Genomic DNA, 15,734 nt, shown 5'->3' on the forward strand with positions numbered 1-15,734 from the left:
CCAAATATTTGCCACACTCCTATTATGTAGAAGGTGTCTTTGTAGGCGATTGTGCCTTTAGATTGGATTACGACTATACACGCTTGCGGGTAAATATGTATCTTCCTTCTGGCCGGTGAAAATCGGGACAGTCTGTTGTATTGTAGATACGAGAACTCCTCTTTCCTTTACCCGTCAGTTGTCTGGCTCTGCTCTGTTGTGCTCTTCTCTGGTTACTGTGGTTTGGCCAGAAAGAGTTTACAATTCTCCTAGAGCACGGAGTGATGGTTTGTCATCATTTTAGAAAACAGAGCACTGCGGTAATCACATCATACCGATCCCATGATCAAAGCTGGTGTTGGACACTTGTTTATACAGGAGGCGGTTTGTTATTGTTGTTGCCTTTATTTTAGCAAGGTCATTACTTCGTCTTGTGGCGTGGAAGTGCACAGCTCAGACTCTTACAATCACTGATTTGCCCTGGATGCTTGATCCGGGATCTGTCAGTTTGTGTGCAGGTTCCTCTGTCGCCAACTGCGCTGATGTTTTCCTGAATACTGTAGCTCATTATTTCTGCTATTATTGAAGATTTACAGCATTCGCTTCATTATTGATGGTCATTTCACACATCCAAGGCTTGATTTCTGTTGGATGTAAAGATATTTTAAATTACTAAATTGAAATATAATGGAATGAGAATTCACAATGTTTAACTGGTTGTAAAAGACATTTCAGGGGAGATTTACCAAATCTCCACACAATGCAGGCTGCGATGCGCGACAGGGAGGGAGCAGGAGAGCACCACATTTTCAGAGATATGGCTCTCTCCTTCCCTTTCCCTTGCGCCGGTACTGATTACAGAGGGCCTGCGCCATGCACACACCTTAGCACCAGAGCGCTAGGGTGTGCGTGTCTGTGAGTCCAGCATGGGTTTTGTACAGGAAGGACACCCTTCCTGTACAAATTACTATGACTCGACACGAGGGAACGCTTTTACTATTTAGCATACGTGTTGCACAGTGCAGCACACATGCAAAGTCAGAAAAGGAAGGAGAAAGGAAAGCATTTCTCCTTCCTTGCACCTAGTTTTGTGGTTGCACGGGAACGCCCATGCACCACCCTTGGCAGGCCCCCATGGCACAAAGTAATGCGAAACAATGCTAGGCGCAGTGTCACATTACTTTAACGTTATTTCCAGCGCTAAGCCAGTTTAGCGCTGGAAAGTAAATTAGGAAAAAAGATTTTGCGCCATATTGTGCCACTTTTGTGATGCAAACCGTGCAAAATCTTAGTAAATCTCCCCCTTCTGCTTTATCGCTTTTGAAACTAAGCAAGGAATATTTCATCAAACACAGATATTTAACTAAAAGTTCTGTTGATCAGGTGACATCTTATTAATGTCTGAAAAGGAGGTGATTTACCAGTGTTTACAGAGTAACTTAGCAAAGTAAGGGCGCTCACGGAGCACACAAGTGCTTGAGGTATAGCTTAAGATAGACGTATATGGTCAAGATTTCATTTAAACAACAATAGAGTGTAGAAAAAGAGAAGGGTCAGGCGGGGCTGTAAAATTTCCAGTAACTCTTTACGAAGTATACAACAAAAGCAACTCCATTTACACACTTTTTCTCATTCTTTCCGATTCACTTAAGATCATCTCACATACCAACTCCTGTCTTTACTCGCTTTTCATAAGTCACCTTTGACACTTTCAACAGCTCCCTTGGTTCAAGCATTTCTGGTTTCTTCTAACCTGGAAGATTGGAACATTATTGAGAGTTGAGGGGGGTTTCCTATCGCCATAACATCTGTCCATCTCCCTGAAACTAGTGCCGCTTACAGAGCCTGGTTCTGGCCCTGGAAGACAACTTTAAAAAGCAAGTCTTTAGTTCTTCCTAAAGTAGATAAAGTTCTGTAAGATGCAGCTCCTTCCGGGGCTTTTGTGTGAAACATAACGAGAGGTTAACTGTAAGCCCCATCCTTTACATTATAAGCGCTGACAAACGTTGATTCATATAATTTAATATTCAACGAGATCAGTCATTTAGTACTTATAGAGAATCCAGCACAACCAATAATTTACCTGACATATCCCCGCAGCAGATGTGTGCATATTACTCTTTTCCCCCCTTTTCCAACATTACATGGCATCTGGCATGATATTGTCCTTTTGGGGCCCAGGATGCCATTTGTGACCGGATGGGCATTTGGAAGAGCAGGAGGAGGTGTCAGTTATCCACAGGTGATACAGCCATCTTGGCTCCTCCCCTCATCTTCTTTATTGCCATTCAACTGGTCAAGCCACAGAGCTCGTGCTCTGAGAGGACGGACAGTCTGGGTTTTCTGAGCTCTATGGAACTTGAAGACAGTTCTTCCGCAGCCAGCACACACTACAAGACTCCAAGAGTCAGCACTACAAGTGCTGCTCCAAGGTTTAATTCTACCACTGTATCTGAACATCCCCTGACAAATGTCAACTAGAGACTAAACATCTTGCCTGCACCAGCAGAGGGCAGAAAGCTTTTCAAGCAACTCGAGGTAAATGGACTTTCACTATCTGTTATAACTGAAGATGTTAATCCTTGGTAACATCAATCCCCTTTGGACAAGGTCCTCCATTTTGCTATAAGAATGTAACTCATCCTGCGCAGGCACAAACTCTCAAGTCCGTATTGCATGAAGCTGGGTGGTTCTCACCCAAAAGAGGGGTCTCCACAAATTGCTGACATTTTCTTACACCCCCTGAAAAGCTGTGGCAACACACAGACCAACTACACCCCCTCAGGGATCACCCGTCCATCTGCCAGGATCAAGACTCAGATCTTTCAACCTTCTCTGTTACCGTCTCTGGGATTCGTGGAAGCTCCACACTCAGTGAGCTCAGAGTTGCTTTGTAAAACCATAGCATGAGAGTGGAAGAAAATAACATTAAGTGACACGCACCGCACAGAAGTGTAAATAAATCTACTATTATCGTTCTATGTACCATTGTCCTACTGCTGATGTTTTGACATGGATGTTTTGCCATTATCACAGCAGCTTCTTCGTTTAAAATCTTACTCAACACTTTTGCATCATACCTATTCACTTATGTACTGTTTCTGACCCTACGACATCTCTGGCAGGCATGCTGTGCTGTCTGTTGCTTCATAAATGGGAAGTAGATTGCTTCACACCGACCCCAAGACCACACTCAGAGGCACCCTTATCTACAGGCCCCCGGGACCGCGCACACAATTCAGCGAAGACATCAGAGACTTCATCAGCCTGCACGCCCTCCCCTCCGCTGACTACATCCTCCTAGGGGACCTCAACTTCCACCTGGAGAACAACAAGGACAGCAACACCACCGCCCTGCTGGACAACCTCGCCAACCTCGGTCTCAAGCAACTGGTAAACACCCCCACCCACTACGCCGGCCACATGCTTGACCCAGTCTTCTCCTCCAGTAAGCACATCTCCTTCAGCCACTCCACCGGACTACAATGGACTGACCACAGCTGCGTCCACTTCAGCTTCAGGAGAACCACGACCCACCACCACCCGTAACAGGTGCCTCGCAGGAACTGGAACAAGATCACCACCGACCAGCTCACCACCTCCCTCGGCCAGAATCCTCCCGCCAGCACAACAAACCCCAACGTAGCAGCCAACAACTTCACACAGTGGATCACCAACAGCGCAGACGACCTCGCACCTCTGAAGACCCCTCCCAACAGACTCGGTAGCAAGAAAGCCTCCTGGTTTACCGATGAACTTAAGAACTCCAAGAAGAACTGCCGCATCCTCGAGAAAACATGGCGCAATGACCAGACCACAGACAACATGACTGCCCTCAAGCACGCCACCCGCAAACACCACCAGCTGATCCGCGCCACCAAGAAGACAGCATTCAAAGAACGACTTGACAACAACGCCCTCAACAGCAAGGAACTCTTCAGCATCGTCAAAGAGCTCTCCAACTCCAGCGCCGGAAACAACAACATCACTCCCTCGCAAGACCTCTGCGACTCACTAGCCTCGTTCTTCCACCGCAAGATCGCCGAAATACACAACAGCTTCGGCGCACCAACCACGCACCCAACCTCCGAACCAATGCCCCCCACCACCACCCTCTGCGCCTGGACCCCGGTCAGCACCGAAGACACCACCCGCACGATGAACACCATCCACTCCGGATCCCCAACCGACCCCTGCCCATACCCATACCACGTCTTCAACAAGGCCGACTCCATCATCGCACCCCAACTCCGGGACATCATAAATGCCTCCTTCAACACCGCCACCTTCCCGGAAAGCTGGAAGCACGCCGAGATCAGTACCCTCCTGAAGAAACCAACAGCGGACCTCTCCGACCTCAAGAACTTCTGCCCCATCTCGCTCCTCCCTTTTCCTGCCAAAGTCATCGAGAAGACCGTCAACAGACAGCTCGCCACCTTCCTCGAGACGAACGGATCCCTCGACCACTCGCAGTCAGGCTTCCGAGCCAACCACAGCACCGAGACCGCCCTCATCGCGGCCACTGACGACATCAGATCCCTGCTCGACAACGGGGAAACAGTGGCCCTCCTGGACCTCTCCGCAGCATTCGACACTGTCTGCCACTGCACCCTAGTGCAACGCCTCAGCAGCATCGGAATCCAAGAGAAGGCACTGGAGTGGATCATCTCGTTCCTCGCCAGGAGTACCCAGAGAGTCTGCCTCCCCCCGTTCAGATCCGAGGCCACCGAAGTCATCTGCGAAGTACCACAGGGATCATCGCTCAGCCCCACCCTCTTCAACGTCTACATGAGGCCCCTCGCAGCCATCGCACGCCAACACAACCTCAACATCATCTCCTACGCCGACAACACCCAGCTGATCCTCTCCCTCACCAACGACCCAGCCACCGCCAGAACCAGCCTACACGAAGGGATGAAAGACGTCGCTGAGTGGATGAAGAACAGCCGCCTGAAAATGAGCTCAGACAAGACGGAAGTCCTCATCCTGGGATCATCGCCCTCCGCCTGGGACGACTCTTGGTGGACCGCTGCCCTGGGCACCACTCCCAAGCCAACGGACCACGCACGAAACCTGGGCTTCATCCTGGACTCCTCGCTCTCGGTGACCAGACAAGTCAACGCCGTCTCATCATCGTGCTTCAACACCCTGCGCATGCTCCGAAAGATCTTCCGATGGATCCCCACCGAAACCAGGAAGACGGTCACCCAGGCACTCGTCACCAGCCGACTGGACTAGGGAAACACCCTATATGCCGGAACCACAGCCAAACTTCAGAAAAGACTCCAACGCATCCAGAATGCCTCCGCACCACTCGTCCTGGACATCCCCCGACACAGCCACATCTCCGGCCACCTGAGAGACCTGCACTGGCTCCCCGTCAGCAAGATGATCTCGTTCATACTCCTCACCCACGAACACAAGGCTCTCCACGACTTGGGCCCCAAGTACATCAACAGCTGCCTGACCCTCTACGCTCCCACCCGCCAGCTACGGTTGACCACCCTCGCCCTCTCCGCCTTCCCACGCATCCACAGAGCCACCGCTGGAGGAAGATCCTTCTCCTACCTGACAGCCAAGATATGGAACTCCCTCCCCATCCACCTTCGGATAACCCAGGACCACCTCTCCTTCAGGAAGCAACTCAAGGCCTGGCTTTTCGAGCAGTAACGGACCCCTCTCCCCCAGCGCCTTGAGACCTCTCCGGGTGAGTAGCGCGCTATACAAATGTTATGATTGATTGATTGATTGATTGATTGATACTGCAGGGGGAGTGCAGTGTCCTTGCAGTCAGATGCACTAGATTGGGATAAAAGGTACCATGTTTGTTAGAAAAGCTGCAACTATTAGAATAATAACATACCAAAAGCAGCGCATATAATGCAATAACAGACCAGGTACTAGAAAAATGTGACACAAACAATGCAATAACACAGGCCAGGATCAAGGAAAATCTGATGTAAACAATGCAATAACATAGGCCAGGCGTTGGGAAAATCTGATGTAAAAAATGTAATAACACAGGTCAGGCACTCGTTGAATCTGATGCAAACAATGGAATAATACAGGCCACGCACAAGGAAAATCTGATGTAAACAATGCAAACACACAGGCCAGGCGTTGGGAGAATCTGCTGCAAACAATGCAATAACATAGGCCAGGCATTGGGAAAATCTGATGTAAACCATGTAATAACACAGGTCAGGCACTAGGTGAATCTGATGTAAACAATGCAATAACACAGGCCACGCACAAGGAAAATCTGATGTAAACAATGCAATAATACAGGCCAGGCACGAGGAAAATCTGATGTAAACAATGCAAACACACAGGCCAGGCGTTGGGAAAATCTGATGTAAACAATGTAATAACACAGGTCAGGCACTAGGTGAATCTGATGCAAACAATGCAATAACACTGGCCAGGCACTAGGTGAATCTGATGCAAACAATGCAATAACACAGTCCAGGCACAAGGAAAATCTGATGTAAACAATGCAAAAACACAGGCCAGGCGTTTGGAGAATCTGCTGCAAACAATGCTATAACATAGGCCAGGCATTGGGAAAATCTGATGTAAACCATGTAATAACACAGGCCAGGCACTAAGTGAATCTGATGTAAACAATGCAATAACACAGGCCACGCACAAGGAAAATCTGATGTAAACAATGCAATAATACAGGCCAGGCACAAGAAAAATCTGATGTAAACAATGCAAACACACAGGCCAGGCGTTGGGAGAATCTGCTGCAAACAATGCAATAACACGGGCCAGACACTAGGAGAATCTGATGTAAACAATGCAATAACACAGGCCAGGCACGAGGATAATCTGATGTAAACAATGCAAACACACAGGCCTGGCACGAGGAGAATCACACACAAACAATGCAATAACACAGGCCCGGCACGAGGAGAATCTGATGCAAACAATGCATTAACACGGGTCAGGCACTAGGTGAATGTGATGGAAACAATGCAATAACACAGGTAAGGCTTGAGGAGAATCTGATGCAAACAATGTAATACCACAGGTCAGGCACTAGGTGAATCTGATGGAAACAATGCAATAACACTCGCCAGGCACTAGGTGAATCTGATGCAAACACTCCAATAACACAGGCCAGGCACAAGTAAAATCTGATGTAAACAATGCAATAACACAGGCCACGCACAAGGAAAATCTGATGTAAACAATGTAATAACACAGGCCAGGCTCGAGGAGAATTTGATGCAAACAATGCAATAACACGGGCCAGGCACAAGGAGTATCTGATGTAAACAATGCCTTAACACAAACCAGGCACGTGGAGAATCTGATTTAAACAATGCAATAACACAGGCCAGGCGTTGGGAGAATCTGACGCAAACAATGCTAATAACACAGGCCAGGCACGAGGAGCATCTAACGCAAACAATGCAATAACACAGGCCAGGCACTAGGAGAATCTCAAACAAACAATGCATTAACACAGGCCAGGCACTAGGAGATTCTGATGCAAACATGCATTAACACAGGCCAGGCACTAGGAGATTCTGATGCAAACATGCAATAACACAGGCCAGGCAAGAGGAGAATCTGATGCAAACAATACAATAACACAGGCCAGGCACTAGGTGAATCTAATGCAAACAATGCAATAACACAGGCCAGGCACAAGGAGAATCTGATGCAAACAATGCAATAACACAGGTCAGGCATAAGGTGAATCTGATGCAAACAATGCAATAGCACTGGCCAGGCACCAGGTGAATCTGACACAAACACTGCAATAACACAGGCCATGCACAAGTAAAATCTGATGTAAACAATGCAATAACACAGGCCAGGCACAAGGAAAATCTGATGTAAACAAAGCAATAACACAGGCCAAGCTCGAGGAGAATCTGATGCAAACAATGCAATAGCACATGTCAGGCACTATGTGAATCTGATGCAAACAATGCAATAACACTGGCCAGGCACTAGGTGAATCTGACACAAACACTGCAATGACACAGTCCAGGCACAAGGAAAATCTGATGTAAACAATGCAATAACACCGGCCAGGCACAAGGAAAATCTGATGTAAACAATGCAATAACAGGCCAGGTGTTGGGAAAATCTGATGTAAACAATGCAATAACACAGGCCAGGCTTTAGGAGAATCTGATGCAAACAATGCAATAACACCTTAGCAGCTATGGAACGTCCGGCTCCAGTGCTGGACTTGCGCAGGTGCAGTTTGAACGTTCAACAGCCGACGGCAGCACTACGAAGGTAGTGGTGTCGTCGGCCGCCGAACGTGCGCAGCACCTAAGGTGTTAACACTGGCCAGGCACAAGGAAAATCTAATGTAAACAATGCAATAACACAGGCCAGGCACAAGGAAAATCTGATGTAAACAATGCAATAACACTGGCTAGGCGTTGGGAGAATCTGACGCAAACAATGCAATAACACGGGCCAGACACTAGGAGAATCTGATGTAAACAATGCAATAACACAGGCCAGGCACGAGGATAATCTGATGTAAACAATGCAAACACACAGGCCTGGCACGAGGGGAATTTGATGTAAACAATGCAAAAACACAGGCCAGGCGTTGGGAGAATCTGACACAAACAATGCTAATAACATAGGCCAGGCACGAGGAGAATCTGACGCAAACAAAGCAATAACACAGGCCAGGCACTAGAAGAATCTGATGCAAACAATGCAATAACACTGGCCAGGCACTAGGTGAATCTGACACAAACAGTGCAATAACACAGTCCAGGCACAAGGAAAATCTGATGTAAACAATGCAATAACACCGGCCAGGCACAAGGAAAATCTGATGTAAACAATGCAATAACACTGGCCAGGCGTTGGGAGAATCTGACGCAAACAATGCAATAACACGGGCCAGACACTAGGTGAATCTGACACAAACAGTGCAATAACACAGTCCAGGCACAAGGAAAATCTGATGTAAACAATGCAATAACACCGGCCAGGCACAAGGAAAATCTGATGTAAACAATGCAATAACACAGGCCAGGCTTGAGGAGAATCTGATGCAAACAATGCAATAACACCTTAGCACCTATGGAACGTCCAGCTCGAGTGCTGGACATTCCATTGCGCAGGTGCAGTTCGAACGCTCAACAGCCGACTGCAGCACTACGGAGGTAGTGGTATCGGCGGCCGCCGAACGTGCGCAGCACCTAAGGTGTTAACACTGGCCAGGCACAAGGAAAATCTGATGTAAACAATGCAATAACACAGGCCAGTCACAAGGAAAATCTGATGTAAACAATGCAATAACACTGGCCAGGCGTTGGGAGAATCTGACGCAAACAATGCAATAACACGGGCCAGACACTAGGAGAATCTGATGTAAACAATGCAATAACACAGGCCAGGCATGAGGAGAATCTGATGTAAACAATGCAAACACAAAGGCCTGGCACGAGGAGAATCTGATGTAAACAATGCAAAAACACAAGCCAGGCGTTGGGAGAATCTGACACAAACAATGCTAATAACACAGGCCAGGCACGAGGAGAATCTGACGCAAACAAAGCAATAACACAGGCCAGGCAGTAGAAGAATCTCACACAAACAATGCAATAACACAGGCTAGGCTAGAGGAGAATCTGATGCAAACAATGCAATAACACAGGCCACGCACATGGAAAAATCTGATGTAAACAATGCAAACACACGGGCCAGGCGTTGGGAGAATCTACTGCAAATAATGCAATAACACAGGCCAGGCACGAGGAGAATCTGACGCAAACAATGCAATAACACAAGCCAGGCACTAGGAGAATCTCACACAAACAATGCAATAACACAGGCCCAGCACAAGGAGAATCTGATGCAAACAATGCATTAACATGGGTCAGGCACAAGGTGAATGTGATGGAAACAATGCAATAACACAGGTAAGGCTCGAGGAGAATCTGATGCAAACAATGTAATAACACTGGCCAGGTACTAGGTGAATCTGACGCAAACAATGCATTAACACAGGCCAGGCACTAGGAGATTCTGATGCAAACTTGCATTAACACAGGCCAGGCACTAGGAGATTCTGATGCAAACATGCAATAACACAGGCCAGGCTAGAGGAGAATCTGATGCAAACAATGCAATAACACAGGCCAGGCACTAGGTGAATCTGATGCAAACAATGCAATAACACAGGCCAGGCACGAGGAGAATCTGATGCAAACAATGCAATAACACAGGTCAGGTACTAGGTGAATCTGACGCAAACAATGCATTAACACAGGCCAGGCACTAGGAGATTCTGATGCAAACATGCATTAACACAGGCCAGGCACTAGGAGATTCTGATGCAAACATGCAATAACACAGGCCAGGCTAGAGGAGAATCTGATGTAAACAATGCAATAACACAGGCCAGGCACAAGGAAAATCTGATGTAAACAATGCAATAACACAGGCCAGGCTCGAGGAGAATCTGATGCAAACAATGCAATAACACAGGTCAGGCACTAGGGTTGATGCAAACAATGCAATAACACTCGCCAGGCACTAGGTGAATCTGACACAAACACTGCAATAACACAGTCCAGGCACAAGGAAAATCTGATGTAAATAATGCAATAACACCGGCCAGGTATAAGGAAAATCTGATGCAAACAATGCAATAACACCTTAGCAGCTATGGAACGTCCAGCTCCAGTGCTGGACGTTCCATTGCGCAGGTGCAGTTCGAACGTTCAACGGCCGACGGCAGCACTACGGAGGTAGTGGTGCCGTTGGCTGCCGAACGTGTGCAGCACCTAAGGTGTTAACACTGGCCAGGCACAAGGAAAATCTGATGTAAACAATGCAATAACACAGGCCAGGCACGGGGAAAATCTGATGTAAACAATGCAATAACACTTGCCAGGCGTTGGGAGAATCTGACGCAAACAATGCAATAACACGGGCCAGACACTAGGAGAATCTGATGTAAACAATGCAATAACACATGCCAGGCACGAGGTGAATCTGATGTAAACAATGCAAACACACAGGCCTGGCACGAGGAGAATCTGATGTAAACAATGCAAAAACACAGGTCAGGCGTTGGTAGAATCTGACACAAACAATGCTAATAACACAGGCCAGGCACGAGGAGAATCTGACGCAAACCAAGCAATAACACAGGCCAGGCACTAAAAGAATCTCACACAAACAATGCAATAACACAGGCCAGGCACGAGGAGAATCTGATGCAAACAATGCAATAACACAGGCCAGGCACAAGGAAAATCTGATATAAACAATACAATAACACAGACCAGGGGTTGGGAGAATCGGACGCAAACAATGCAATAACACGGGCCAGACACTAGGAGAATCTGATGTAAACAATGCAATTACACAGGCCAGGCACTAGAAGAATCTCACACAAACAATACAATAACACAGGCCAGGCACTTGGAGAATCTGCCACAAATACAATAACACAGGTCAGGCACTAGGATTGATGCAAACAATGCAATAACACAGTCAAGGCACTGGAAGAATCTGATGCAAACAATGCAATAACACAGGTCAGGCACAAGAAGAATCTGAAGCAAACAACGCAATGTAAATGTAAATGTACTCATACCGCCAGGGAACCCACCCTGGCTTTTCCCCGTGAAATGTCCATTCCTGGGCATCCCCAGGGTGCAGCCAGGCATCCCTAGCACTGTAGGAGGCTGTTGTGGAGACTAAGCAAGCTATTGCCCAGAGTTGCGGCGTGGGACTCATGCTCAGAGTAGGCACTGAGGTGAGAAATCAGGTCCGAGGAATTATGAGCCCAAGATCCACCGAGATCACCCGAAGCGGGAATTGAACCCTGGTCCCAGGCCAGGCCTCTACACCAGGGACTGCCGCTCTAACCATTGAGCTACAATTCTCCACGAGATTCCTCTAATGCAATAACACAGGCCAGGCACTAGGGTTGATGCAAACAATACAATAACACAGGCCAGGCACTATATGAATCTAATGTAAACAATGCAATAACACAGGCCAGGCACTAGGAGAATCTGATGCAGGTGAGCATGTAATACCTGGCGGGATCTAGTGTACTGTGTGGACAAGAGGGTGGGAGGGCAAAGACTAGTTTCATATGGACTGAAGCATGGTCAAAATTAGCAATATTTTAAGGAAGTATTACCATATAGTAAATCATGCAGAGTAAGTTTTTAGTTTTTTTTGGCCAGGTACAGGATATTACGTATCTGCTTTTCTTTTACCTCCCATACCCCAACCAACAAACAAAACTGCCCCTGAGGTCTATCATCAATCTCGGGACTTATAGAAGTTTATGTGAAGCTTGAAAGTCCTCCCCCCCTCTCCATCCCCCCCGCCATCGGTGCATTGTTGATAGGACAGACAGTATGAAGCAGGAGTCTTGCAGTCAGCAATTGGGGAAACATGTAGTGTACCTGTCGTGCTACAGGGATATAGTCAGATCATTGCCTTCGACGTCTAAGTCACTTTGTGTGTCGTGGTCGCCTAAAGCCTGCACCAAAGCCTCCCATGCATGATTCCAGTGCCCTTTCATTCTGCTGTCGCTGCGCTAGCTGGTATCTCAAGGTGCTCTCTCCCCCAGCCCACTTAAGAAACTGGCTGCGCCATTTAGCCCCTGTTGGACCCATTTGTGCCTTCCAGTGTCGCGTTAATACCCATTTCGCTAGGAGTAGTCCCATATCTATAAATTTGCTGGTGATTTTCGTTTTAGGGGTATGCGGAAACCAATGAAGGATTCCCACTGCCATGTCGTACTGCAGTGTTCGTTCTGTCACCTCATTAAGAGTATCCCCAACCGTTCTCCAGTAAGAAGTCAGACCAGGGCAAGTCCATAGCATGTGACCCAGTTCCGCACCACTTGCCTGACATCTGGGGCAGGCCGCGGTATCTGAAGCAAAATATTTTTGTATCTTTCCTTGGGTCAGATACGCCCGGTGTAGTATGTAGAAGTGGACTAGTTGGAAACGCGCATTGCGCGTGCTCTTCCAAGCCCGGCGCATCAGCTGAGCCCATGTGGTCTCCGGAATTTCCTTCCCTATGTCCGCTTGCCATTTGCCCCTGAGCGCCTCTAGTGGAGGCAGTCTCTCATTAATCATCCTGGAATACAGACATGTGACTGCTTTGACCGTTCCTGCTGCCATCATGACATATTGGCATGCCATTGTTGTCTTTGGTTCCCCTAATCCCCCCCTTCCAGTGCGCCTGTATTGCCCTTGTGATCGCCGCATGTAGTAAAAAAATCGCCTCTGGGTATGTCGAAACGGTCTGAAAGTGCCTGAAACTGCAACAATGCCCGTCCTCGTACAGATCGCCTATTATTTGTATCCCTGCCTCCTCCCAATTTTGCAATTGCGACCAATCCCCACCATGTGGCAGTGCCGTGAGCATTCCCAACGGTATTTCATGGGCATAGGGGTGGTTTACTCCTGCTCTACGCTGTGTACGGTTCCAAAACAACCTAATTGTACGTTCTTCTTGTGTTAGGTCACGCAGGGCTAGTCTCTGTTGCATTGCAATGTAGGAGAGTACATGTCTAGGTATTCCCAGTCCTCGTACATCCTCAGGTCCCCGGAATTCACGTGCTATTTCCTGGGTATAGACCTGTAGTTGGGCTGCTAAGTAATATACTTCGAAGTCAGGTACAGCCAGCCCCCCCTTCGCCTTGGGATTCATCAAAGTCGTAAGCGCCACTCCGCGACAGCCCGATCCCCAGAGGAAGGACACAAACAGTGACTTCAAGTTCCGGAATACAGCGGGAGGAATCCAAATCGGGAGCGTCCTAAAATAGTACAGGAGTCTGGGGAGCGCTACCATCTTAAGCAGCGCTATTCGTCCCGCCACCGACAGTGGGAGGGTGGCCCAAAAGGACATGCTGCCCTTCAGCGCTCTGATACTACGGGAGATATTGCCCTCCAGTACATCAGCTGGGTTGTGATAAATATAGACCCCTAAATACTTCAGGCAATTGGGTTCCCATCTAATTTCTCTGGGTGTGGTGGGTTGGGTTTATCCCTTACGGACTGGGAATAGGCATGTCTTGGACCAGTTTACTCTGAGGCCTGATATTTCACCAAAGGTAGTCAATACCGCATCAGCTCCAGCCAAGGCCCCATCAGCATCCTCAAGGAAGAGCAACAGGTCGTCCGCGTAAAGGGAAATGAATTGTTGCCCCGTAAGGGTCCGCAGACCTCTATATTGGGCCCCCGTACGGTTCGACAGTGCGAGGGGCTCCACTGCTAGCGCAAAAAGCAATGGCGACAGTGAGCATCCCTGCCTCGTTCCTCTCTCCACCGGATAATGTGGGGAGATTAGCGCGCCCGACTTTACTCTTGCCAACGCTGAAGCGTATAGCACTGAAGTCCACTGCAGATAGCCCTCTCCTATCCCGTAACAACTGAGCGCCTTACAAAGGTACTCCCATTCCAGACTATCAAACGCCTTTTCCAGGTCGATCGATAATATCATGGGGTGAAGGGCCTCCTCATGGTCCTCCTCCAGCAGGCGAACTAGTTGGCGTATGTTCATAGTGGTATTACATTTGGGTATGAACCCTGCTTGAGCCTCATGAACTAAAGTGCCCATGTGCTCCAGTAGTCTGGACGCCAGAATGCTACTTAAGATTTTATAATCCACTGTGAGCATCGACAACGGTCTGTTCGACGCCGGGTTGCCGCTCTCTGTCAGGTTTAAGCAGGGGGATCACCAGCGCCTCGCGCTTCGTGCCCGGGAGATACCCCAGTTGTTTCGCCTCTTTATACACTATTAGTAGTCGTGGAGCCAACAAGTCAATATAAGCAGCGTAAAATTCGATGGGTAGTCAATCTAGTCCTGGAGTTTTGCCCTACGGATTTCCTCTATTTCTATGTCTTTGCCCAAGTCCCGCTCCTGTTCGGGTACTAGTTTCGGGATGGGCAGTCCTCCTAAAATGTCATCTATGGGAGCGGTACCCGCTATCAGCCTGCTCTGGTAGAGAGTTTCATACTAGCATGTAAAACTGTGGAGAATTTCGGGTTGGGTACAGACCTCCACTCCCTCAGTGTTACGCATGGAGACTGTGGGGGAGCTGCGTCTCATGGGGTTGGCTAGCCAAGCCAGCAACGCTCCCGATTTGTCTCTCTCCACAAGAGACCTGGTTATGTAAGCCTTATGGTCGAAACTGCGGAGTCTTTCCACTTCGACCGCCACAGCTTCCTTTGCCGCTGCAGTCTGCTGTTGCAGCTCAGGGCGACCGGGCCGCAAGAGCTCCAGTTCTCGGAGTTTCCGATCGGCTTTACCAAGGTCATCTAGGAGTACCCTACGCATTCCCACCTTCGTAGCTATACAATAGCCTCTCACTAATACCTTAAAGGCATCCCATTCCGTCGCTCTCTCCCTAGTCGTACCTTCATTTTCAGTGAAATAATTAGTGATCCTTTCCCCCAGTTCCCTTCAGAATAGTGGGTCTTCTAACATTTCAGGGCGCAATCTCCAAGTTGGAACGCAGGAGGCACCCGGAAACCACCTGAGGTCGGCTAGTAGAGGGTTGTGGTCGGAGATCGTCCTCGCCAAATATTCGGCTCTTGTGACCACGGGTACCAGCTCCGTGGAGCACAAGAGCACATCCAGCCTCACGTGTAATTTGTGCATGCCTGAAAAATGAGAGTAATCTCGAGTGTGTGGGTGTTGGGCTCGCCAAATGTCGGTCAATCCCCATTTTATTTGCCATTCCAATCTACCCATGGCTATTCGACGTGTTGGGGAATCTG

At 48.4% G+C, this 15,734-nt stretch overlaps 1 protein-coding gene across 1 annotated transcript in view; it reads right to left on the reverse strand.

The window, feature by feature from the left end:
• LOC147662747 (uncharacterized) overlaps window positions 1-15,734 on the reverse strand; it is a 418,861-nt gene that overhangs the window by 3,842 nt on the left and 399,285 nt on the right. Inside the window, 1 exon segment of the mRNA XM_086950928.1 lies at window positions 574-623. Coding sequence (XP_086807054.1) covers window positions 574-623 — 50 coding nt within the window.

This window comes from Lissotriton vulgaris, unplaced genomic scaffold (genome assembly GCF_964263255.1).
Source record: "Lissotriton vulgaris unplaced genomic scaffold, aLisVul1.2 SCAFFOLD_1034, whole genome shotgun sequence".
Lineage (NCBI taxonomy): Eukaryota > Metazoa > Chordata > Amphibia > Caudata > Salamandridae > Lissotriton > Lissotriton vulgaris.